The sequence below is a fragment of the Aspergillus eucalypticola genome (genome assembly GCF_003184535.1).
Source record: "Aspergillus eucalypticola CBS 122712 chromosome Unknown BO83scaffold_27, whole genome shotgun sequence".
NCBI lineage: Eukaryota > Fungi > Ascomycota > Eurotiomycetes > Eurotiales > Aspergillaceae > Aspergillus > Aspergillus eucalypticola.
This window is the reverse complement of record NW_020290301.1, coordinates 427,169-450,619: the sequence shown is the minus strand read 5'-3', so window position 1 is coordinate 450,619 and position 23,451 is coordinate 427,169. Positions and strand designations below refer to the sequence as shown.

General features: G+C 55.4%; 5 protein-coding genes across 5 annotated transcripts; 3 read left to right on the top strand and 2 right to left on the bottom strand.

Moving 5' to 3' along the window:
* The first annotated feature begins 350 nt into the window (after nt 1-350).
* BO83DRAFT_440342 (cytochrome P450) lies at nt 351-2,365 on the top strand. Its single transcript, XM_025536250.1, has 2 exons — nt 351-971; nt 1,047-2,365. The coding sequence occupies exons 1-2, from the start codon at nt 573-575 to the stop codon at nt 2,220-2,222; spliced, it is 1,575 nt and encodes a 524-aa protein (XP_025384597.1). The 5' UTR covers nt 351-572; the 3' UTR covers nt 2,223-2,365.
* Nucleotides 2,366-2,722: 357 nt separating this feature from the next.
* Nucleotides 2,723-4,505, bottom strand: BO83DRAFT_345170 (uncharacterized protein; the record flags this gene model as incomplete). The annotated part of the gene is made up of 3 exons (XM_025528741.1): nt 2,723-2,913; nt 2,980-3,757; nt 3,820-4,505. The coding sequence occupies 3 exons, from the start codon at nt 4,503-4,505 to the stop codon at nt 2,788-2,790; spliced, it is 1,590 nt and encodes a 529-aa protein (XP_025384596.1). The 3' UTR covers nt 2,723-2,787.
* An 896-nt stretch (nt 4,506-5,401) lies between these two features.
* Nucleotides 5,402-6,116, top strand: BO83DRAFT_420021 (uncharacterized protein; the record flags this gene model as incomplete). Its single annotated transcript, XM_025534908.1, has 2 exons — nt 5,402-5,555; nt 5,628-6,116. Exons 1-2 carry the CDS (start codon nt 5,502-5,504, stop codon nt 6,114-6,116), a joined length of 543 nt encoding a protein of 180 aa, XP_025384595.1. The 5' UTR covers nt 5,402-5,501.
* A 1,018-nt stretch (nt 6,117-7,134) lies between these two features.
* Nucleotides 7,135-19,181, bottom strand: BO83DRAFT_453307 (hybrid NRPS/PKS enzyme; the record flags this gene model as incomplete). Its single annotated transcript, XM_025536902.1, has 3 exons — nt 7,135-10,168; nt 10,253-18,481; nt 18,551-19,181. The coding sequence occupies 3 exons, from the start codon at nt 19,179-19,181 to the stop codon at nt 7,242-7,244; spliced, it is 11,787 nt and encodes a 3,928-aa protein (XP_025384594.1). The 3' UTR covers nt 7,135-7,241.
* Nucleotides 19,182-21,406: 2,225 nt separating this feature from the next.
* BO83DRAFT_453304 (zinc-binding alcohol dehydrogenase family protein) lies at nt 21,407-22,745 on the top strand (the record flags this gene model as incomplete). Its single annotated transcript, XM_025536901.1, has 1 exon — nt 21,407-22,745. One exon carries the CDS (start codon nt 21,407-21,409, stop codon nt 22,487-22,489), a length of 1,083 nt encoding a protein of 360 aa, XP_025384593.1. The 3' UTR covers nt 22,490-22,745.
* Between the last annotated feature and the right edge of the window lie 706 nt (nt 22,746-23,451).

Below are 23,451 nucleotides of genomic sequence, written 5' to 3'. Positions count from 1 at the left end.
ATCAATTTAGGGTCAAAAGCACAAGGCGGAAAATGCACGTGTTTAGAAAGTCGTATAAGTAGCATCGTACGACGCGGTCAACCGTATCGGTGGCATGATTGATGTCAGGATGATGAAGGTATTTTCCAACTACTACAATGAGACTCATCAGGAACAAAACATGAAGAACGGGCAGGGCAGCCCTGTTTGTGTCGGGCTGTGCAAAGGGGCCAAATACGTGCGGGATCCCAGCGTCAGCTAGCAACGCTTTCCCGATTGGGTAGCATTTGCCGGAATCTACCCACTCACTCCGATCTGCCACGCCTCCGGAAGGATCTACCACAACTCCATAGATCCATCGAGTATAGCAATGCTGACAATAGAGTATCTACCGAGTGGAATACTGACTCCTGCGGGATTCACTAAGAATGGCCAGACTAACGGACCATGGAACACGAAAAGGAAAATGAAGATATATCTATGTACGGGCGCTGCTATCGAAAGGAACATGTCGCTGACATTGCATGCCACATAGGCATACGTTCATTCAGACCATAACCCCTAGCCTTCAATTCTCAAATATTTAGACCACCATGGGACTTAAGACCCTCTTCCTGGTCCTCGCCGGCCTTACTTTCATCGCGCGCATCGTGAGCGAGAAATGGAGGCACCATCAGAATGCCAAGCGCCTGGGCTGCCGGCCAGCGCCCATGGCTCCAGCCAAGGACCCCCTCGCTATCGGCGATATTCTAGAGCTCATCCAGGCGGACAAGAACAAGGTGGTGCCTGAGCTCCTCGAGAGCCGCACTAACATCATGCGCGACAATGCCGGACGCTACGTTTCGACCTTCCGTCTCAAGAGAGGTCTGGGCGAGAACATGCTCACCTTTGACCCCGAGAACCTCCAGGCCATGTTGGCCAAGCAGTTCAAAGACTTTTCCGTTGGTGGTGAGAGACTGGGATGCATGGGCCCGTTGTTGGGCAAAGGAATCGTATGTTCTCATTATTCCTCGTGCTGTTCCGTTGCATGTAGATCCGGCCCAAACTGACGATCAGTGTGCATGCAGTTCATTAACGACGGCGCCGAGTGGTCGCACTCGCGTACAATGCTCCGGCCCCAGTTCACCCGGGATCAAATCAGCGACCTGCGTCTCGAAGAGCGCCACGTCCAGAACGCCATGCGGGCCATACCCGCCGCCGGAAGCAACGGCTGGACCGAGGTCGACATGCAAAGCATCTACTTCCGCCTGACCCTCGACTCCGCAACCGAGCTGCTCTTCGGCGAGAGCTGCTACTCCCAGCTGGCTGCCATGGGTGACGCCGAGGACAACATGGCCAGTGGCGTCAAGGTGACCGACTTTGGCAAGAACTTTGACCGCGCCCAGTGGTACATGGCACAGCGCCTACGTCTACCTCGCATGAAGTTCCTGTACGACAGTAAAGAGTTTCGAACCTGCTGCCAGGAAGTCCACCGTTTTGTTGACGAATGCATCGCCAAGGCCCTGCACGACCACAAGAAGAAGCAGCAGCCCGAGGAGGGCGAGTCCGAGCATTACATCTTTGTCTACGCCATGGCCGCAACCACCAAGGACCCGATCGAGCTGCGCTCCCAGCTGCTCAACGTCCTGCTTGCCGGCCGTGATACCACCGCCGCGCTGCTGAGCTGGACCACCCTGCTGCTCTCCCGCCACCCAGAAGTCTTCCGCAAGCTGCGAGAGGCCATCATCGCCGACTTCGGCACCTACGAGAACCCCCAAAACATCACCTTTGCCACCCTCAAGGCCTGCACGTACCTGCAGCAGGTTATGAGCGAGACGCTCCGCCTGTTCCCGCCCTTGCCTACCAACGCCCGCTACGCCACCAAGGACACCAGCCTGCCCCGCGGCGGCGGCCCCGACGGCCAGAGCCCTGTGTACATCAAGAAGGGCCAGGCCGTCCTGTACAACGTGCACATGTTGCACCGCCGCGAGGATGTCTGGGGCAAGGACTCGGGCGAGTTCAAGCCCGAGCGCTGGGAGGCCCGCCGCTCGGGCTGGGAGTATCTTCCCTTCAACGGTGGGCCGCGCATCTGCATTGGCCAGCAGTTCGCTCTCACCGAGGCTGGCTACGTCCTTGTTCGTATGCTCCAACGCTTCGACGAAATTGAGGATGTCAACGCCGGCCAGAGAATTAGGTGGGGCTTGACCCTGGTCAGCGCTCCTGGCGACACAGTCACGGTGCGCCTCCACGAGGCTAGCCGGTAAGAAAAGAGCAGGACTCTCCTTCGACACTCCTTCGACTCTTCTTCGACAAGTATACGACATTTCATTTTCAGCTTGTACAAATTGGCATACTTTCTATTGATGTTATATATCTCTTCTTGGATCTGCTGTCATTTTTGTAATAGTTATTCAGTACAGTGTAGGGCGGGTACTCTGGAACGGATAGGTTATCTGAGCGTTTTGACCATCACCCTAAACACTGTTGTCTATCTTAATACTGTATTCTATGCTTTCTTCGCTTGTATATACTGGGGTGGAAAAAATGAAAACTTCGGGTGATAACAGAACCTCATAGTACAGATCCAGCATGGGCAATTAGCCTTGTCTTATATCATCAAGAGAAGATAGATTACTCCAGTAGAGAGCATGAGTTGGCATTAAAACTCCATTTTTGTCTGATTTGGGGTATTCAGTCTATAGCACAAAAATCATTCAACTTTGCTATCAATGCATAAAAATCATGAAATCCTCCGCATAAAAACCCGCTACTTTACTTAAAATGCCCGAAAAAAACACGTGAATGCATAATAAACAAAAAACAAAAACATTAATACGGTGGTGGTGGCATCGTCTCCGTAGTGACACTGTGACCATATTCTTGGTCCAGCTTCGACGAAGCAGCAGCAAGAGTAGCGTCCGAAGGAAGGTTGACAATCATCAGGTATAAAATGTTCTGGAAAAAAGCCATGGTCAGTCAGAAAAACGATCGTCACCAAGTCAGAGAGAAGGTTAAACTTACGCTCTTGATGGATCGTTTGCCACCTTCCAGCTCCCTTCTCTTCTTGCGGAACACCTCCAGACGAGGCTCATAGTCCTTGTCCAACCGCCTCAACTCGCGATCTGTCTCGGATTGACTACGTCGGTCGTTCAAGATGCGCTCCTTCCGGTCGTTGTATTCGTCAAGGACTCTCCTCTCCTCTTGATCAATCCTGGCGGCCTTCTTCTGCGCACGCTGCTCTGGGGTAGGACTCAACACGCCGCCGGAAAGCACGCCAATCAGACCTCCGTTGACGGCCGGATGATTGGGGTCCAGGTACCGATTGCTGAAGCCACGACCTGCCGGCCCGCTTAGCGCGTCGTTGCCGTTCTCGGCCATGTACTTTGCGCGAGCGCGACGGTCGAGGTAGTCGTTGAAGTTGTCAAAGGCCTTCTTGGCCTTTTCTTTTGTTGAAACCTTGCCTCCGGCGGGGGGAACGACATCCCTCTCGGGGGCCGGTGAATCCGACGAAGGAGAATCAGACAGGTAGTTCTTGTGTTGGCGGCGGTTGTCCATGTAGACAAGCGGTGCGACGGCCGTAGGAAGACCACCAGGGCCCTGCGTCGAACCGGAAATGTGGTTACGCATATATGCGCTGCCGCCACCATTGCTCGAGCCGTTGACAGCCATTGAGGCGAGTTGCTTCAGACGGCTGGAATTCTTGGGCTCCTTGAGTTCCGGATCATGTTTCATAATCATGCAGAACAGACCGTTAGGAGCGAAAAGCTCGCGGTTGTACTTGTCCATGACATTGTTGGTCCTAAGTTGGGGGCTGATTAGCATTCATGGCTTGAGGGGAGAGGAGTCGTGTTGTGCACTTACTTTCCTCTGACGTAGCCCTTGTTGGCTACCCAGGCGCCTGCTTGCACTGCCGCGGCCACGCCCATGACGATGACCTCGGGGGTGAAGCCCACACCAAGAGACACGACTTGTACACCGGCGAGGTACTTGTTGCCCTCCAAGGCCGTGTTGGTCTCGTCGATAAAGCGCAGGAACGACCTTTGGTCGATGCCGCACGACTCTAGAGATGGCGCATAGGCGGCCATGAAGCCTCGCTCCTGAGACCCGGGGCGCTGCTGTGGGATCACGACGGGAAGAGGTAGTGGCCCTCCCATGGTGGCCATCCCGGCTTGTGAGTCGTATCGGGGGTCTGGGGTGGGTTGCCCTCCAAACATGGGGTTGGGACCCGGCTGAAGCTGTCCGTAAGGTGTTTGTCCATACTGTGGCTGGCCATACTGAGGTTGGCCATATTGGGGCTGGGTATATTGTTGCTGTCCGTAACGTGGTTGACCATATTGGGGTTGACCATATTGAGGTTGACCATATTGAGGTTGACCGTATTGCGATTGACCGTAATGAGGTTGTCCTGTTGGGGGAGGTCCATACTGAGGCTGTCCGTACTGAGCTTGATCGTATTGAGGAGGCGGGTGGTTAGGTGGGTCGTATCGTGTTTGTGGATGCATGCGATCCTGCTTATGCATGGGCAACTTCTCGGACTGCGCGTACATAATGTTGGAAATGATCCCCCTTGCTGGAGAATCGCGAGACACCAGTCAGTACTCGGTTGATCCTTGTGTCACGTCTGTGAGTCTGTGCTTGGCTTGCAGTGGCCCCCAAATCCTAGTGGATACAGCTGTTGATAGCGATACGAGGTAGGGGAAGAAATAGGTTTAGTCTCGCGAGGGAGTTGCGACCGGGGGGAATTGTAGGAGTGCAAAGAAGAAATTGAGATAAAGAGAGAGAATTGTCGATGATGGCCAAGAGATGGAGAATAAAAAGATGTAAGAAAGCTGAGAAAAAGCAATGATCCCTTCGGATCTGGTTCCTACATGGACAAGACGCCGGATCGACCATTGGCAGTGCATCTGACAGTGCCTAACATCCTGCATACCCGTTTGGGATAGGATTGCGGGATGATCTCCCGCTGTGTCCTATTTAGGTTAGCAAGGTGCAAGTGGCTTTCCGTTTGAAAATGTGGCTCCGGAGCTTGTTGTGTCTTTCTTTGTCGCTTTACTAGCGCCAGTGTGACAGCCCCGGGCATTGCCCCTTATTGAGGCAACTCTTGGCGCTGCGGCTTTGACTCTTGTCACCAACACAAGCATTTCACATTCCCGCATACTCGGCAGCCGTGCCGCCCTCCCCGTCCACTTTTGATCCCTGTCGACCGCAACGAACATGTGGCCCCCAAAAGAGCCGGCTTTCTATGCCCGACGCGGCAAACTGGTAATTCACCACGCCGGTGATGTTTGGTATGCTACTCCATCTGCGGCTGAATATGACACTCTAAGTGGGCTGTGCTGTACCAGGCCCCGACCGAACAAGGCGTGTCATCTATATTCATCGAAGTATATATATGAGCGCCGTGTTGGAAGCTTCAGACTCATCAATCAAGCAATCAATCAATCAACAAACCAATTCACACTCACCAGCCCACAAAGCCTCAATTCTACTTTCACTACATTTCCATCATCCTATACCCCCAAAGCCACTCACACATCAACACAATGGCCGCTCCCGCTTCCAAGACCATCTACGACCTTAACGGTTCCTGGACTGCTGTAAGAAACACCCAATAAACTCACCGACATCTATGCCACAAAGTCCTGTCCATATACTAAACATACCTACAGAACAACACCCTCTCCGAGTCCTCAGCCGACATCCTCAAAGTCCAGGGCGTGAACTGGCTGACCCGCAAGGTCATTGCCATGGCCCACGTGACTCTGATCATCAGCCAGAGCACGGACGAGACCGGCAACATCCACCTCGACATCGAGAACAAGCCCAGCGGCGGCCTCCCCGCCACCCAGGAGAAGCGTGTCCTGAACTGGGAGCCCGTGGAGCTCACCCACGGCCTCTTCGGCAACATCCGCGGTCGCTCCCGCATCTGCAAGCTCGCCGATCTCGACGACGACTACCTCCGCCAGGGTTGGGAGGACGGAACCGAGGAGGTCATGCACTTCAAGACTGAGCACCTCGACTCCAAGGGCGTCATCACCCAGCAGGTCGCTGGCTTCATTGTCATTGGCGGCACTCGCTACCACGCTCGGCGGGTCCTCGTCACCAAGGATGATGGTGAGAGGCTCGAGGCTAAGCTTGTTTATGACTACCAGGGTTAGATCGAGATTTAGATAACCCGGTGTGTATATGTATTGATGATTGTTCGACTGTGGGGGAGGGCTACATCAAAGGAGGTATAGTATACCAGCCTTGGAGCGATGTATATAGATCTGGTTTTTGTTCGTTTTCTCATTTGTACCTGACGATACCGTTATTACTTTGAAGCGAGGAAGAAATCTTTTGCCTAAATGAAGTCCCTTGCCAAATTCAATTTGAATTGCATTGTTTCTGCGTAATATTTGTCTGTCAAAAGTAGCTTGTATGTTTCAGTGATCACAAGTTGCTACACTAGGACAACTAAGTCTATGATACCAGTCAAGCGTTTGTACATGCCCTGAAAGATGAATGAATAAATCATGGCTGGCACAAATTGACACATTTTCGATCACCAGAAACGTCATACAAATCCTGTGCAATGCAAACATCGCGAACTGTAGTAGCCAAAAAATCGTAACTTGACTTTGCCTGGAAAAAAACGAGATATATTTGCATCCACTCTTATCTAAACCAACTTTTTTCTATTCAATTATGATGATTATCATTATCTGGAATCATTCAAGGATCTACCGTATATGTTGTAGTTTTATAGCTTACTGAATTACTTGAGCAATAAAGTGTTATTCTTGCGGAAAACGCAGAATTGAGATGATGAATTATGCTCAGTGTGGCTAAGACGTTGTTGTAGTGAAACTCGGAGATACTTTCTTGGAAGAAATGTTCAAGTCTTTATCGTTACGTAACCAAAAGAATTGGACAAATGTGAAAATATAAATGATATGATGCGATATCTCTAGCTTCAAAAATATTATACAAATTGTACTTCAAAGCATCGTAGAACCCGAGAGAAAAGGAAAACCATACGAGATATTACACTATAAGGAACTAAGGCAGCACTACAGAAGGGAGAGAAAATATTGTACCAAGTCTTTATTAAGGAGAAAGTAAAAGCTAATATAAAACACGACAATTTTAGACAGAGAGAAACAGAGAGAGTGATGAATGAGGACACAAAGCGAGGAAATAGGGAGAGTGATGAGTCAAGCTATACAAAGAGAGGAAAACACAGAGAGTGATGAGTAAAGGTATATACAAGAACAAACAAGTCAGGTAGAATGGTCAACCCTCTACCGCGACAGCGTAGCGAGACCCTTGCCCTCGGCATCTTGCAGGATCATGTTCATGGTGCTGAATTGGTAGCGGAAGCCGGCAATCTTAGCCTTACCGACCCAGACGTGGGCCGGGATCTTGGGCCGGCCGCTCTGGGCGTACTCGGGCAGCGAGTCCAGCCTCTCTACAACCTTTGCAATGTCCATGCGGACGGAGCTCAGATGCGAGTACTGCTTGACGTTGTCGCTGGAGATCTGGTTGTCGGTTGAGGTCAGGGCAGTGAAGGCATGGCCGACAATGTCGCGAGACAGACGGTCAGCGGGGATCAGGTCGTAGTGACCGCCCCAGGTGGTCGAGTCGGGCAACTCGGTCATGTTGGCGGCGACGTCGACGAACTCCTGGAGGATCTGGTCGAGCTCCTCACCTTGGGCCTCACGGCCCTCGGGAACGGGCAATTGGCGGTGGATGTGGACGGGCAGGCGCAGCTGGTCAGCGTACTTCTCGAGGAAGCGCTCGCTGGCCCACTTGGAGGCGACGTAGCCCTGGGAGCCGTCCGAAGCAGGCTCGATGGTAGCAGCCTCGCTACCAGAGAGGAAGTGGAAGGGTACAATGCGACGGTGGTCACGCAGGGAGGCGGCAGACATGAGAGCGAGCTCCTTGGTGGACTGGACGTTGATGGCCTGGACTTGGTCGTAGGTGCTGAAGAAGGAACGGTTGGCACCGCTGTGAATGATCATGTCGGCCTGCTGGGCGAGATCGGCGAAGTCGGTTTCGGACAGACCGAGGCGAGGAGCACTCAGATCACCCCCGTGTACGGAGATCTTGGAAGAGGAGGCGACAACGGCATTGAACTTCTGGCGGTGAGGCAGCTCGTCAGACAGGGGACGGTGAGCAATGCAGTGGACGCGGCCAATCTTGGGGTCCTGGATAAGGCGTTCCAAGATGTGACGACCAATGAACCCAGAGGCACCGGTGAGGATGACAGTCAGCGGCTGAGCGTTCTTGCGGGTGGTGGAGGAGGTGTCAGCGGGAGAGATGTGGAGCATCTCATCGGTGAGGGCAGTCTCGAGGTCCCAGTTGATGCGAGAGTTGGCCAAGAACTCATCGAGAAGGGCGCCCAGAGCCGATAGCTTGCTGGACTCGATCACCTTGTGGAGAGGAACGACGATGCCAAAAGCCTCGCGAATCCGAGACTGGAGACGGACAGTAAGCAAGGAGTTACCTCCAAGCTGGAAGAAGTCTTGGTTCAAGTTAATGGCCACACCATCCATAACGGACTGGGGCAGGATCTCCTGCCACAGCTCCCAGATCGCCTTCTCGGTGTCGGTGACCTCAGTAGAGATCTCGGCAGCATCGACCTGGGGGTGGACTGGAATAGTGGCAATAGCCAGTCTGTTGACCTTTCCGTGGGAGTTCAGGGGAATGCGGTCAAGCGGGATGAGCATGTTGGGCTTCATGTACTGGGGCAGGGGCACCTTGTTGAGTAGCTGAGCGAGGTAAGTCTTCTGCTGGTCGGTCGGGTAGCCGTCAGCAAACTCGACGAAGCCGACCAGGTAGCTCTCGTGACCCTCGCCGCGCACGTTGGCAACGACGCGAGACAGGACGCCATTGGAGGCGCGGACAATGGTGGCTTCGATGTCCTCGAGCTCGATACGGAAACCGCGAAGCTTGATCTGGGTGTCACCAGTGATGCGGCCAAGGACAACGAGGGTGCCGTCATCCATGAGATAACCCTTGTCACCGGTGCGGTAGGCGCGGTTCCAGCCCTTGGAAATGTGAACAGAGGAGGCATTCTTGTCCTCGATGAACTTCTCGTTGGTCAGGTCGGTGCGCTTGTAGTAGCCAACGGCGGTACCGGCACCGCCAATGAGGATCTCGCCCTGGACGCCGGTGGGGACAACATCAAGCTGCTTGTCCACGATGTAGAAAGAGTAGTTGGGAAGAGCAGGACCGGCTGGGATGAGAGTAGACTCGGAAGGATAGTCAATGGGCTGACGAGTGCACCAGACGCTGTTCTCGGCCGGACCGTAGCAGTTCTGGATCTTGAGGTTGGGCAGGTTGAGCGTGGCAAAGGAGTCACGCAGGGTAGCGTTCCAGCCCTCACCACCAACGTTGGCACGGCGCCAGCTCGTGGCCTTCGACAGGGTGGGAGCGGCATAGTTGATCCAGTTGGAATACTCGGACGGGGTAGCCATGGTGTAGGTGATCTGGTTGTTGGCGATGAGCTCAGCCATGGCTTGGGGGTCGGAGCGCTGGGCCTGGGAAGCGACGTAGAGGTTGCCACCGTTCACGAGAGAGGTAAAGATCTGGTCAAGAGAGATGTCGAAACTGTAGGCACTCTGCTGAACGCAGTTGGGGCGGCCGAGGTTCCAGATCTGGCTGTCACCCTCGAAGAGGTTGAGCAAGCTCTGGTGGCGAACCTCGATACCCTTGGGGACTCCGGTAGAACCACTGCTAGAGACGATGATGGCAGACGAATCGCCCTTGGACAAGTTTGGACGGCGAGCGGGAGAGTCGTTGGCCTTGCGGACTTGGTCAACGTTGATGGTGCTGGCGCCAGCAGGGAGAGCGAGCCGGGCGACATCAAAGACAGTGGAGCTGTCACACAGCACGGAGCTGGGCTCGACAACACTGCAAGTGGCCGCCAGACGGGGCAGGCCATTGCGGGGGTCAAGAGGCACGTAGACGGCACCGCTGCGCCAGATGGCGAGCAAGGAGCAGATCCACATGGCCGAGGGCTGTTGGAACACACCGACCTTGTCACCGGGCTGAATGTTAGTCTGGACGAGCTCCTCGGAGACCTGGTCGATGATGCGGTCCATGGCTTTGTAGGTCATGGAGTCGCCGAGGCCGTCGCGCAGGGCAATATCGTTGGAAAACTGGGCAGAGACTTGGTCGACCTTGAGGGACAGGGTCTCGGGCCACTCGCTGTCAAACTGGGGGCCTACACAAAGAGTTAGACAAAACAGTTAATCGGGGCTCGGTAGCAGTAGTAGTAGGAATAGGGGTTGTTTCATCTGATACTTACCACGTCCAGCCTCAATGGCAGCCGTGACATGCTCCTCCCGGTAGAGGGGAGCGGAGGCGATGGGGCCGGCGGGACCATTGGCACAGTGGTGCAGCAGATGCATGTAGCTGTCCATCATGGCCTGAGTGTGGCGGCCATTGTACAGCGACTTCTGCGTCTGCCACTTGATGGTGATGTCGGAGGCGGCGTCGTCAGTGACGTCCAGAACGACGTCGTAGGCGGTGGCACCGAAGTTGCTCTCACCCTCGGTCTGGGACTCGAGCATGGGAGGCGTCTTCAGAGAGAGCTGACGGTAGTCGAGGAAGGCCTGGAACATAGGGCTGTGGGAGGAGGAGCGAGGCACCTCGAGCTCCTGCAGCAGCAGGTCAAAGGGCAGAGCGGAGTGGTTGAGAGCAGAGTATGAGGTCTGCTTGGCGGTGTTGAGGAGGGAGGAGAAGGTCTCCTTGCCTGTGAGGCCGCCGAAGCGGAGAGGGATCAGGTTTAGCAAGAAACCTACGGTAGCCAGGGTCTTAATGTCCTTGCGGTTGGCGTCGGCGATACCAATGCACAGGTCGTCAATCTCGAGCCAGCGGGTGAGGAAGAGTCGGAAGGTGGCGAGGAAGAAGTGGAAAGTGGTGCAGCGGTTTTGACGGCAGAGGGAGCGGATCTTCTGCGCAATCGCCGAGTCGAGCACCATCTCGACCTCCTCGTGCTCGTACTTGGTCTGTGGGAGACGAGCACCGACGCCAGGGAAGGGGAAGAGAGGGAGAGGGTCGGGCAGCGTGGTGTAGATCTTCTTCCAGAAGACAATGTCGTCCTGCAGGCGACCACTCTCAATGTCCTTGCGCTGCTGGATGGCCAGGTCGGTGAACTGCGAGGCAATCTGGGGCACGGGCTTGCCCTGGTAGAACATGTCCATGTCGCGGATCATGAGGTTAAAGGAGAAGCCATCAATGGCAATGTGATGAACGGCGAAGATGAGGTGATGCTCGCGGGGACCGACTGTCAGCAGCTGCATGCGAATGACCTCACCGTTCTCGATGTCGAAGTTGTACTTAGACACCTCCTTGTGGGCCTTCTCAGCCTCGCTCACGTCGGCAATCTTGCTGATCTCGAGCCGGAGCTTGGAGTCGGGCATGACGCCCATCATGGGCTCGCCCTCCTCATCAACGTAGTAGGCGGTACGCAGGGCCTCATGACGGGCACCTACCTTGCGGACGGCCTCTTGGACACGGGCCACGTCAACCTGACCGGTTAGGCGCGTGCGGACAATGATGTTGAAGCAGCTGGCATCCTCTAGATACTGGCGGAGGAACCAGAAGCGAGAGCAGCCGTGAGTCATCTTCTCGACGCGGACAAAGTCGGGGCGAACGACAGTCGGCGCAACAGGTGCAGCGGCAGCCTCGACCTTCTCGGCAGCGGTAGACTTGCCAGTGACAGAGCCCTCATCAATGTCTGTGGTGGCAGGGGTGTCGAGCTCAGAAAAGGAAGGCTCATCTTCAGAGGGGGTTGCCGTGCCAGGCTCAGTGGGTGACTCGACCTCGAGCTTGGGCACCTCTTCGGCAGCGGGGGTGCCGCCCAGGTTGGGGGCAATGGACGGTGACAGGTTGGCAACAGTGTCCTCGACCAGGTCAGCAAGAGTGGCACCACCCAAAATCTTGATAATGGGGATGTCGTGATCAAACTCGCTGCTGAACCAGGAGCGCATATCGACAGCGACGAGAGAGTCAACACCCATCTCGACAATGGCGACATCGGACAGGACGCTCTCTGAGGGTAGCAGTCCAAGCTTCTTGTGAAGCATGGCCTGTAGGGCCGTCAGGATGATGTTGAAGGCGTCCTTGTCAGTGGCAGCCTCCTGCAGCTGGGCCTTTGTGGACAGGGCACCCTCAGCGCCCTTGTCACCACCCTCGCGAGCGCTCTTGTCAATGACGTAGTGGCTGAACTTAGGGTCCTCCCACCACTTGGGCGGGTTCTTGTCGGTCTTGGGGTTGACGAACTTGAGACCAGCAGAGACCTCGGGGTCGCGGCCGGAGTCGGGAGGACCGGCCATGACCGCCTCGGCAAAGAAGTACTTGTAGTCGAGCTCGGACATGATACCGTAGCCCATGATGTCGAGACGGTTGAGGATGTTGTGGTCAGTACGAGTAATGTAGCCGATACCGTTGATACCACCCAGGTTCATGACACTGGCGCACTGGCCGCGCTGGCGACGCTGGTGGGCCAAGCTGACCATGAAACCATTACCGGCAGCGTAGGAAGTCTGGCCGATGTTGCCAGTGATGTACACCAAGGAAGAGAAGAGGATGAAGAAGTCGAGGTCGACGTTGGAAAACAGTTCGTCCAGGTAGATGGTACCGTCGATCTTAGGACCCAGAGCCTCGTTCATGGTGGCCGCATTAGACTCCATGAAGAGACCATCGCGCATGATGAGGGCGGCGTTGGCCACACCCGCAATCGGGGGCTGGGTGGCACAGATCTCCTCGTACACTCCTTGCAGGCTCTCCCGACTTGTGACATTAAGCGGGTACGCTTTGACCGAGGCGCCAAAGTTGGTCTCGACCTTGTTGAGCCAGCGCTGGTCGATGTTGGGGCGACGGGAGGACAGGGCAAAGTGCCTGGCGCCGCGCTCCATCATGAACTCGCAGGTGGACAAGCCCAAGCTGCCAGTCATACCGACAAGGAAGTAGGTCCGGTCAGAGCGGAAGCGCACCTCGTCCATGGCGAGGGTCAAGCTGGCGGGGAAAGGAGTAGGATCAGTCCAGTCCAAGGTGGTCAGGGGCTCACCGAGAGACTGGTCAGCGGCAAGCTGCTGCACAAAGGTATTGGCAACCTGGCCAAAGGCAACCGACGAGGCCTCGGATACAGCCTGGTCATGGGCGTCCTTGAGGGCCTTGGCGAGTTGAACCTCGGTCGAGTCCGAGTAGAGGACGGACTGCGAAGGGAGGTAGTCTGAGAGAGTGCGGTAGCGAGCGCGGAACGGCAGCTGGGCCTTAAGACGGTTGACAACTTCGCTACCCTCGCTAGCGGGAGAGAAGTTAACAAACAGGCTCGTGTTGGCCTGCACCAGCCTGCTCAGCTCGCGGCCGGGGCTGTAAGCGTGGACGTGTTGCCAGTAACCAGTGGCCTCCTTATCGGCAGTAGTGAAGACGAGCTGGGCGCCAGTCTTGCGGGCTTTCTCTCTGAGAAGCTCAGCCAAGACAGTGGGAGCCTCATGGAAGACGAGTCTGTCGCTGGCAGTGGACTTCTCGAGGAGAGCGGAGGCAAGGAGCGTGGCAGCGACAGAAACAAGCAGGGTGCGGTGCTCCCTGGCGGCGACATTGACGGCCAGGAGCCGGGACTCAGGAACGGTGAGAAGAGACTGGTGCTGATCAGTCAGCGCGAGAACAGTCTCGCGAGTCTCCTTATTGGTACCGATGCTCAGGTAGAAGTAGCCGAGGTCGCCAACCTTGATGGCGGTGGACAGGGACTTCTCGACGTTGACGAAGACCTTGGCCTTCTCGGTACCAATGGGGGCCTGGGGGTTGAGGCGGAACTGCTGAAGCCTCTTATCGGCGGTGAGGGCAACCACCCGGTCAGCAGTGGAGACATCAGCCACGACACGACGGCGCAAGACATTGTAGTGGTCATTGAGCTCGGCCTCGGAGTCGTAGCGGGTGATATGGAGCTTGTCGTCGGAAAGCATCAGCTCGCGCTCCGAGGTCCACAAAGGGCTGTACGCGGGGATCTTGTCCTTCCAACCGTCGGCAATGTGTAGACGGAGCAGCTGCTCGGCCAGAACGGTGGCGTGCTGGTCGATCTTAACCTTGCCCTCGATGTTGAACATCTGGCAATGAAGGTGAGGAATCTCGATCAGCAAGCAGCGGACGACACCCTTCATGACGTTGGCATAAGGGTTTTCACCGTTGGCACCATGAGTGGCCCAGACAACGTAACGCGAGCGGAAGAATAGAGTCTGCAGGGCCTTGTACTTCTGGTCGGTCAGGTCCTGGAAGAAGGGCTCGTCGAGCTCAGTAAGCGAAAGCACCAGAGGCCTAGACGCCAGCATGGACGACTTGAACTCGCGCATGCTCTGGATCGACGTGATGTTGTCACAGAACTGGGCGAGGGTGTTCTTGATGTTTGCAATGAGGCGAGATGTCTGGAAGCGGCGACCACCGATGAGGAGAATCTGGTCAATGGTGGTCTTGCTACCGGCACTCAGAGGAGCTCGGATGGCGTTGATTTGACCGTCGACGGCCTGAGACACGAAGACGCTGAAGGGACTGGCAGAGTCCGGAGTGACAGAGTCAATGCCGGAGAAGCCAGCTTCCTGAAGCAGAGCATCGTATTCAGACAGCTCCGGAACCTCAGTCTGCGATGTCAAACTAGCCACGGTCAGACCGACGTGGGCAGCACTGACATTGGTGATCTGCTGGACGAAGAGGAAACCACCAGGCCTGGTAAGCCAGCGCAGCTTCTGCATGGCTTGGGCACGGTCCTGCACATTATGGAGGCCGGTAGGGGCAATGATGAGATCGAAGCTCGCGGCAGAGAAGCCCTGCTCCTCGAGGTCCTGGTCCAAGTCAAAGGTCTGGGTGAAGAGGTCGTCACCGTGTTCCTCCTTTAGGGCCGCGAAGTGCTCGTCAGTTGAGTCAGTGACGGTGTAGGCGGAGCACAAGGTACCGAGAGTCTCTAGGAGAGGCTTGGTAGCAGCACCGTTGCCGGCGCCGAGCTCCATGATGCGCATGTGGGGGTAGCGGCGGGAGATCTGGTGAACCAGCGAGATCAGAGCGCTCCGAGCCTCAGCAGCACCAAATGCCAAGGCGTAGAACTTATTCAGCAAGCCGGACTGACCAGAGCCAAGGGCCTTAAGGACAGCAAGGTTGGCAGCGAAAGCCTCGTCCACAGTGACGCTAGAGCTGTCAATCTGCTCAGTGGCGCTGTCGGTGCCAACAACCTTGAGGACACCCTGAGCCCAGGTGCGCAGATGAGCATGCGCGGAGTTACCAGAGTCAACAATCTTCCGGAGCTCCTGGAGCGCAAGACGGTCAAGAAGCTGGTGCTCCTGTTCCTGCTCGGTGGTGATTGAGACAGGCTTAGCCACGGCCTCAGCGTCCGGTGTGCTGAGCCAGCGGCTGGTGTGGCCAAACATGTGGCGGTCGTCCTTAGCCGTAGGGGGAGACACGGGGCTGACCTCCAATCCCTCCACCTGGCACAGCGAGTGGTCGCTGTGGACAGGGAAGATGTCAACGCTGCCGGAGAAGGTACCGTCATCAGCGCGGTTGGAGGTAGCCGAGAAGCGAACCTTCTCGTCAAGACCGCCGTTCATCGGACAGATGACAGGGTTAATGACGACGCGGCGGATAGTGGTGGGGATGTGCAGAGCCCACAGCGCACCATCTCCGGGGTAGCTGATTGCGGCAAAGATGGCCTGGAAGGCAACGTCAAGAGTGGACGGGTGAAGCAGGAACTCTTCCATAGAGCCGCTCTGGCTGGCAGTAGAGGTGATGATCTCACCCTGAGCCAAGTCGCAGCATCGGCTCATGGAGGTGATACCCCTGAAGAGATCAGCGTAGTTGTAACCGATGGAGGCGAGGTAGGCGTAGAACTCGTCACAGTCGACATCCAGCATCCCGAGGCCAGCCTCCTTAGGGTACTCGACCAGGGCCGTGGAAGAAGGAGTGCCGAGGCTCATGACGAGCTTACCGCTGGCGATGGAGGTGAAGACATCGGAACCCTTCTGAAGGCAGGCATCGCAAGCGAAGCTGGCAGTGATAGTAGAGGACTCTGAGCCCGTTTGGACAGAAGTGACATTAGACAGGGTAAAGAGGGTCTCGATACCCTTGTCCTCGTTGACAGCCAGGGCACGGTGGATCTGGGAGTCCTGCAGCTCGATGGCGTGGATGGCCTGATCACGACCGACGATGCGAGCAGCCTCGACAGCCATCACGAGGAAACCAGCAGCAGGGAACAAGGTTTGACCCTGGATGCTGTGGCCGGAGAGCCAGGGGATTTCCTTGGAGCTGATGTAGTTACGCCAGCGGTACTCGCGCTCGTTGATGGAGTCGGTGCGTGTACCAAGCAGAACGTGAGCGGGGTCCTGACGCAGGCGGTTGACACGCGACTTGCGAGCCTCGTACCAGAACAGACGGTCGTGGTTCCAAGGGTAGCTGGGCAGTTCGTGGAGAATGGTAGGAATGGTCGAGGAGAAGGCCTGCGAGTAACCCTTCCAGTCGGCGGAGCTGCGGCCAAACTGGGCCCAGAGGTAACCGAGGGTAGAAGCCACAGCATTGACGTCGTTCTGGCCACGAGCCAGGGTTCCGGTGTAAGGCAGCGCAGCCTTGACCACGTCCTCAATAACGTTGGAGGCAGGACCCTTGAGGGCGGGGTGGGGACCAACTTCGATGACCTGGGTGGGCTGAGGTACGGCCTTGTTGAGGGCAGACTTGAGGGCCGTGGCAAACAGGACGATGTTAACCATGTTGTCGATCCAGTAAGTGTGCTTGAGCTCCTCGCAAGGCTCCATGAGCTTGCCGTCGTACACAGACGAGTACCACTTGGTCTCACCAGAGGGCTTGAGGATCTGGACGTTGCAGTTGTTAAGAGCCTCATAGTATTTGGCGGAGCAGGGGATCATGTGGTGCGAGTGGTACGCGGTGTCAACCTTGAGCTGACGATTGAAAACACGCTCGTCGTCCAAGACTTCCTTGACCTCCTCAATGGCGTCCAGGTCACCGGAGAGGGTAACGCTGGCGTCGGAGTTGTATGCGGCGACGGAAACGCGACCCTCAAAGGCGGGGAGCTCGACAAGCTCGAGAGCATCCTCAAGAGTGGTACCAGCAGCCAACATACCACCCTTCTGGCCCTCACGGCCCTTTGCCATGAAGGCGTAGCGACCACGATAGAAGGCAATGCGGATGGCATCAGTGGCGTTGAAGAATCCGGCGGCGTACGCAGCACCAATTTCACCACTGGAGTGGCCGACGACGACATCGAAAGTGATGCCGGCCAGCTTTAGCACCTCGACCAGGACGATTTGAACGGCAGTACACAGCGGCTGGGACAGCTCGCCCTCAGCAATGCGAGACTGGGCCGGATCAGCCATCAGCTGTTCCATGAGAGACCAAGACGGGCGGTCAGAGGCAGGGAGCTCGGCGAGGGACTGCTCAAGCTTGCCAATGATGTCCTGGGCCAACTTGGAGGCACGGATCAGCTCACGACCCATAGTCGCCCACTGAGCGCCCTGACCGGTGAAGACACCGAGCAGGTGCTTCTTGGCAGAAGTACCGCGGACGATGCTGGCCGAGTTGCCAGACTGCTGCTCTTCAACAGCCTTCTGTAGCTTGGGCAATATTTCATTGACTGACTGGCCCGCAATGTGACTGCGATACGCAAAGGTGGAACGGCGGTCGTGCAGGGTGAAGGCCAGATTGGTGAGGTCGGCATCGGGGTTCTCAGTCAGGTACTCTAGATACTTGGCCATGAGGTTGGTGAGAGACGTCTCCGTGGTGGCGGAAAAGGTAAGGGGCAAGGCGACAGCAGCCTTGGCCGCAGCCTCAGCCTGCACGGGAGAGGCCTCGGGCTCGTACGCCTCAATAATGGCGTGAGCGTTGGTACCACCGAAACCGAAGGAGTTGATGGAGGCACGGCGAACGGCACCGGCGGGCAGCGCAGGCCAGTCCTGCGCAGTCTTGGCGATTTGCAGCTTGCCGTAGTACGGGATAATCTCCGGGTTGAGAGTCTTGAGGTGCAAGTTGGGCGGGATGGTCTTGTTCTGGATGGCAAGGGAGGCCTTCATGACACCGGCGATACCGGCGGTACCCTCGGTGTGACCGACGATGGTTTTGATGGAGCCAACCCACAGACTCTCGTCAGTGGTCTGACCCTCGGGAAAGAAGGCGTGGTAGATGGCCTTGGACTCGACGCCGTCACCAGCCTTGGTACCCGTGCCGTGAGCCTCAAAGTACTGAGGGCGGTCCTCGGGCTTGCTCAGGTCCAAGCCGGCACGACGGTAGGTGTCGTGAATCAGCTTGGTCTGAGCCTCCTGGCTCGGCATGGTGATACCGGGAGTGTGACCATCCTGGTTGCAGCCCGTCTCGCGGATGACGCACTCAATGTGGTCACCGTCGCGGATCGCGTCGGACAGACGCTTCATGATGACAGCGGCGATACCCTCTCCACGGGCGTAACCGTTGGCGTTGGCGTCCCACATCTGGGACTTGCCCGTGGGGGAAAGCATGTTAAGGTTCGACTCGGCGATGAACATGTCTTTTGGTGAGGATTAGCGAGCTTTCGAGAGCATTTTCTGATGGGAGGGGATCTTTGGGAGGTACATACTCGGGCTGAAAATCAAGTTGGCACCGGCGGCCACGGCGATGTTAGAATTGCCGCTGCGCAGAACCTGAACAGACTGGTGAATAGCAACCAGGGACGACGAGCAGGCCGTATCAATGGTCATGGACGGACCCCGCCAGTCGAAGGTGAAAGAGACACGGTTGGACAGAATGCTACGGGCCGTGCCGGTGGCGGCATAGGTAGGGACCGCCTCCTGGTCGACGTAGCAAATGTTGCCGTAATCGTCACACATGACACCGACGTAGACAGCCGTGTCTGAGCCGCGCATGTCCTCGAGCACCAGGCCAGAGGATTCAACGGCTTCATACACAGTCTCGAGGACGGTGCGCTGCTGGGGGTCGATGGAGTCGGCCTCACCAGGGGGGATGTTGAAGAACTGGGCATCGAAGTAGCGGGGGTCGTCGGAAAGGAGGTACGCGTCGCGGACGTTGCTGGCACCGTGGTAGTGACCATTCTGGTGGTAGAAGCTTGAGGCCGCAAAACGATCGATAGGCCGGGCGACCTCACGGGGCTCCTTGAGCAGCTCCCATAGCTTGGAAGGAGATGTGGCATCTCCAGGGAAGCGACAGGCGCTGCCAACAATGGCAATGGGCTCGTTCTTGGAAGCAGACATTTTCACGGGGGTGATGGGACAATAATGGTACAGGTGGGGTGTGTATTTTGCTTGACTTGCCTGGTAATTGAGTCGAATAGAATCAAAGGTATTGGAATGTAGCTAGACTCGGATTAAAAGTATAAAAGTGACTTGGTAAGACTTGGTGTTCAAACAACTAGAAAGACCTGGTAAAGAACGGGTAGGACTTGGTAGATCTGGTGAGACTTGGTACAGATATCAGACCAGATGATGTTGAATGAAAGGGAAAGGACTGAAGCCCGTGAGGAGTGACAATCAAGATCGACGATCGAGCTGAGATGCCATGTGGGAAGGGTTTTATCTTTAAACCTGACAGCTTCCGATCAGGTCCTTATCCAGCAAACCATGCCATGCTCTCGACATGATGTGAAGAACTCTTGACACTCCGTCAGGATTCCTTTGATGGTGGAAGTGGTATCCCGATGAGGAAAGAACTGGCCCAGGAAGTATCATTGGACAGGATGTAGATGATACCTGTATCCACAAGATCTGTTATTCCCGTATCCGTGTCTCCACATCCCCACAGATCGTTGCTGAGCCACGGATACTCGTATCAGCAGATAGTTCTAGTACATGATGAATTTGCTTCCTTAACTCCGACCTCTTTCAGAGCTTCCCAATCCGGCTTAGTGATGTTGAGAGACCCACAGTAGTTACCATGTGCAGCTGACACATGGTCTCGGATTGGCTTGTGGAGTCCCTGCGGTTCGGCGATGGAGGCAGAGGAATCCACGAGGCAATCTTGCGTTAGGCTTGTCAGCTTCTTCAGTCACACCATTACCTCGCAGGACGCAGGGCACCGGGTCCACCCGAATTTCTCGTCTTGACTCAGCCCTCTCGCCTTAGTTGAGACATCTCGCGTTGGCCCTGACTTTTTGGCCCCATGGGACCGGCGAAAGTGGGGTCAGATAGTGAACACGAGGAAGAGCCAGCGAATAGGGTTGTCTGCAGAATACGACCTTCATAGATAAACGACCAGTAGGATTTTCGCTTGTTTTGCTTGGTGGCGGCGGTGGACAAGGCCCTATAGAATATTAATTAATATCGGAAGTTCTAGTCGCACGATAGAAGGTGTAATTGGGGGCCAATTATGATCCCTCACAATCATACACCTGCTAGTCTTACGAAGACACTACTACAGCGGCAGATGGGCGAGCGACGGTTGCTGTTGGAGTTTCAGATACACTGCATTTACTCTCAAGTTTCAAGGTGGGGAGCCTTATGCCGTAGCATCGTCCTGTAGCAGCACGGTCCTGAGAGATGAGATGTAATGTAGTCTCGGCGAGGAATTCCGGTCTGGCTGTATGTACGATTAAGCATCAAGGGTAGATCCGAACCGTGCCTCTGCCACGCCGCGAAATCGTTCACTGGCTGGCAGATGCTCGGCACACCACGCCAAGTGTCGAAAGAAACGCCACAAGAACACCAGCAATTCTGGAGATTGTGAGGATACACATACATACGGACGTAACGAATTTACGGGATTGGTGAGGCCAAATCCTACGGGATTTTTTGGGGCCAAATCCTACGGGATGGAGGTGGTCGCAAGCGCTGATTATAAAAGTAGACGGCGGAAATTAAGCCTTCACGCTAGCGGTCAATCCCTCACCCAACACCCCTTCGCCGCTCTTTAATGCTTGCCTCCCCGGATACCCGATATGGGTGATTTTCCCGCCCTAACCTCTGGTTTCTTCTTTGAGACAACCGCTTCATCCTTACCCTTGCCAATACGAGCGGCCATCTCTTTCCTTGCCGTAATGGGAAATGTGGACTTGTTTGCCCAGAGCAAAGTGCCCCGAATGCGACAGTTGAACGAGACGGTGATGGTGACCTCGCAAGCCAATTCCCAGAAGAGCGAAGATGTTGCTCTCTCATCCCCATCTCAGCCACCCTCGAGGCAGACTTGTGCGAGATCGCGCTCGTGTATATAGATCTTGATGTCGACAACCACCGCGTGAGAAAAAAAATATGTCGATATTGTTGTTATGAAGACATTGGGTACGAGTTTAATACTGTCGCGGGTTTACGACGACTACAAGCCATTCCTATACTTCTTTTCTCTCTTTCTTCCCATATTCTTGTCATTTCCGATCATCCTTATATTTCTCTCCCGGGTGTATCAACAACAACAACAACAAAAGCGAACAGCAGCAACGTCACCACTACCATCACCAAGATCGCCACCTGCCTTACCATCCTTCACAATGCACGCCCCCATCCCCAAGACGCAAACCGCCATCATCGCTGCTGATGAGGAGGGCACCCTTCGCATCTCGCACGATGTGCCCGTGATCGACCTGGAGCCGGATTCCGTGCTTGTCAAAACGGCCGCGCTGGCCCTCAACCCCGTCGATTCCAAGATGGCCAAGGGCTTCGCTGTGCCAGACGCCATTCTCGGCTTCGATTTTGCCGGTGTCGTCGTGGCCATTGGCACCGGTGTTACCAGGAAAGATCTCAAGGTGGGAGACCGGGTACTGGGCACCGCAGACAGCATGGATCGTAAGAGGCCCAGCGGTGGCGGCTTCTGCCAGTACGCCTCGACCGTGGCCACCCAGGCTCTGCGTCTTCCGGATGACATGTCCTTCACCGATGCCGCTTGCATAGGCACGTCTCTGTCGTCCGCAGGCATTGCCCTGTTTCGCTCCATGAAGCTGCCCGGGTCATTGACCGCGCCCAACACGGCCGCCAATCCGCCCTACGTGCTCGTGAACGGTGGTAGCACCTCGACAGGCACCATGGCCCTGCAGCTGCTCAAGCTGGCCGGCTTCCGGCCCATCGCGACCTGCTCGCCGTCGCACGAGGAGCTGGTCCTCTCCTACGGCGCCGAGAAGACTTTTGACTACCGGTCCGCCGACTGCGCCAAGGACATCAAGTCTTACACCAAGAACGCTCTGGCCTACGCCATTGACTGCATCACCGTCACTTCGTCCATGAAGCTGTGCTACGAGGCCATTGGCCGCGCAGGCGGTCGCTATACGGCGCTGGACCCCTACCCCGAGGCGCAGGCCACTCGCAGGGTTGTCAAGCCCGACTGGATCCTGGGCTCCACCGTCAAGGGTCGCGGCAGTACCTGGATGGCCCCTTACGGGCGGGACGCTGACCCCGATGCGCGTATCTTTGCTGACGAGCTCTACGCCGGCGCCCAGAAGCACCTGCTCGAGGGCAAGCTCAAGAACCACCCTGCCAAGGTCATGTCGGGCGGGTTTCCCGGCATTCTAGAAGGATTGGAGATGATTCGACGAAAGGAGGTCAGCGGTTTTAAGCTTGTATACGAGGTGGAGCAGTAGTATTGAGCTTCCGGGTATAAGGCGTTGATCATCCTTCTTTTTTCCTTCTCTTTTCTTTTTTTCCTTTCTTTTCTTTTCTTTTGTTTATTCCTCATTTGTTTTACGAGGCTTTTCTGTCAAGGACCTGGACCAAAAGCGGGCCATTTTGGGTGCTGAATAGCGATGATCTTGAGGCTATGTGCTGCAGCAAATTCATGGGATGAGTTGGCCGTTGGGCATAGGAGGCATCCCTGTTCGCTTGGACTTTTTCCCTTCTTTATCTGATTAATTAGCATTTCCTTTGGCTGTCTATTTCCTGTTCATGTTTAACTATTATTATGGTATATAGAAGCGGCCAAGAAAGTCGTGTGAAATAAGTGCTTGTATTTTATCCCTCTTAAATCTGTGTCTGTATCGTGACTAGATAAGTTAAAGTACTAGAAGCTAGCTCATATAATATTTGGTTTTCTATGCTGTCTGCCCTATTGCAGCTCCTGAAGACAGCGGTAGAATCTCTTGGACTGAATGAAATGTTGTCAAGCTTTAATTGATGCGGCTAAATTCTTTGAGAGCAGGGCGCAAACCTGGAGAGCTCCTTGGCGATGCGTGAAAAGTTGAACCCGTGCGATAAAGGTTGAACCCGACCGGGTGGGTTGGCCTTGGCAACGACAGAGCTTAATCTTGATGGTCTACCTGAGCCCCTGGCCTTGTCGCTTCTTTATCTGTAGTGTGCTACTGTCGCGCATGAGTCATTGGCACGTTATGCTCCATTGGAATTACTACTATCCACCTGGCTGGAGTTAGGAACTGGAACAACACACTAGCCCAACAATATATATATTTGATGTAGGGAGGAGTAGTAAGACCCACATTTGGATTGCACTCGATTGTCACCCTGTGTTTACGATGTCTTGCAGCCAAGTCAAATGAGATATATGCTGGTATCATAAAGAATTTCTAGAATTATCTCTCGAAGCCAGGAA

Bases quoted from the DNA above. Each gene is read 5' to 3' on its own strand.
- BO83DRAFT_440342 (XM_025536250.1), top strand. From the start codon at position 573: ATGGGACTTAAGACCCTCTTCCTGGTCCTCGCCGGCCTTACTTTCATC. The intron at 972-1,046 runs GTATGTTCTCAT...GTGTGCATGCAG, and splicing joins CGTTGTTGGGCAAAGGAATC to TTCATTAACGACGGCGCCGA.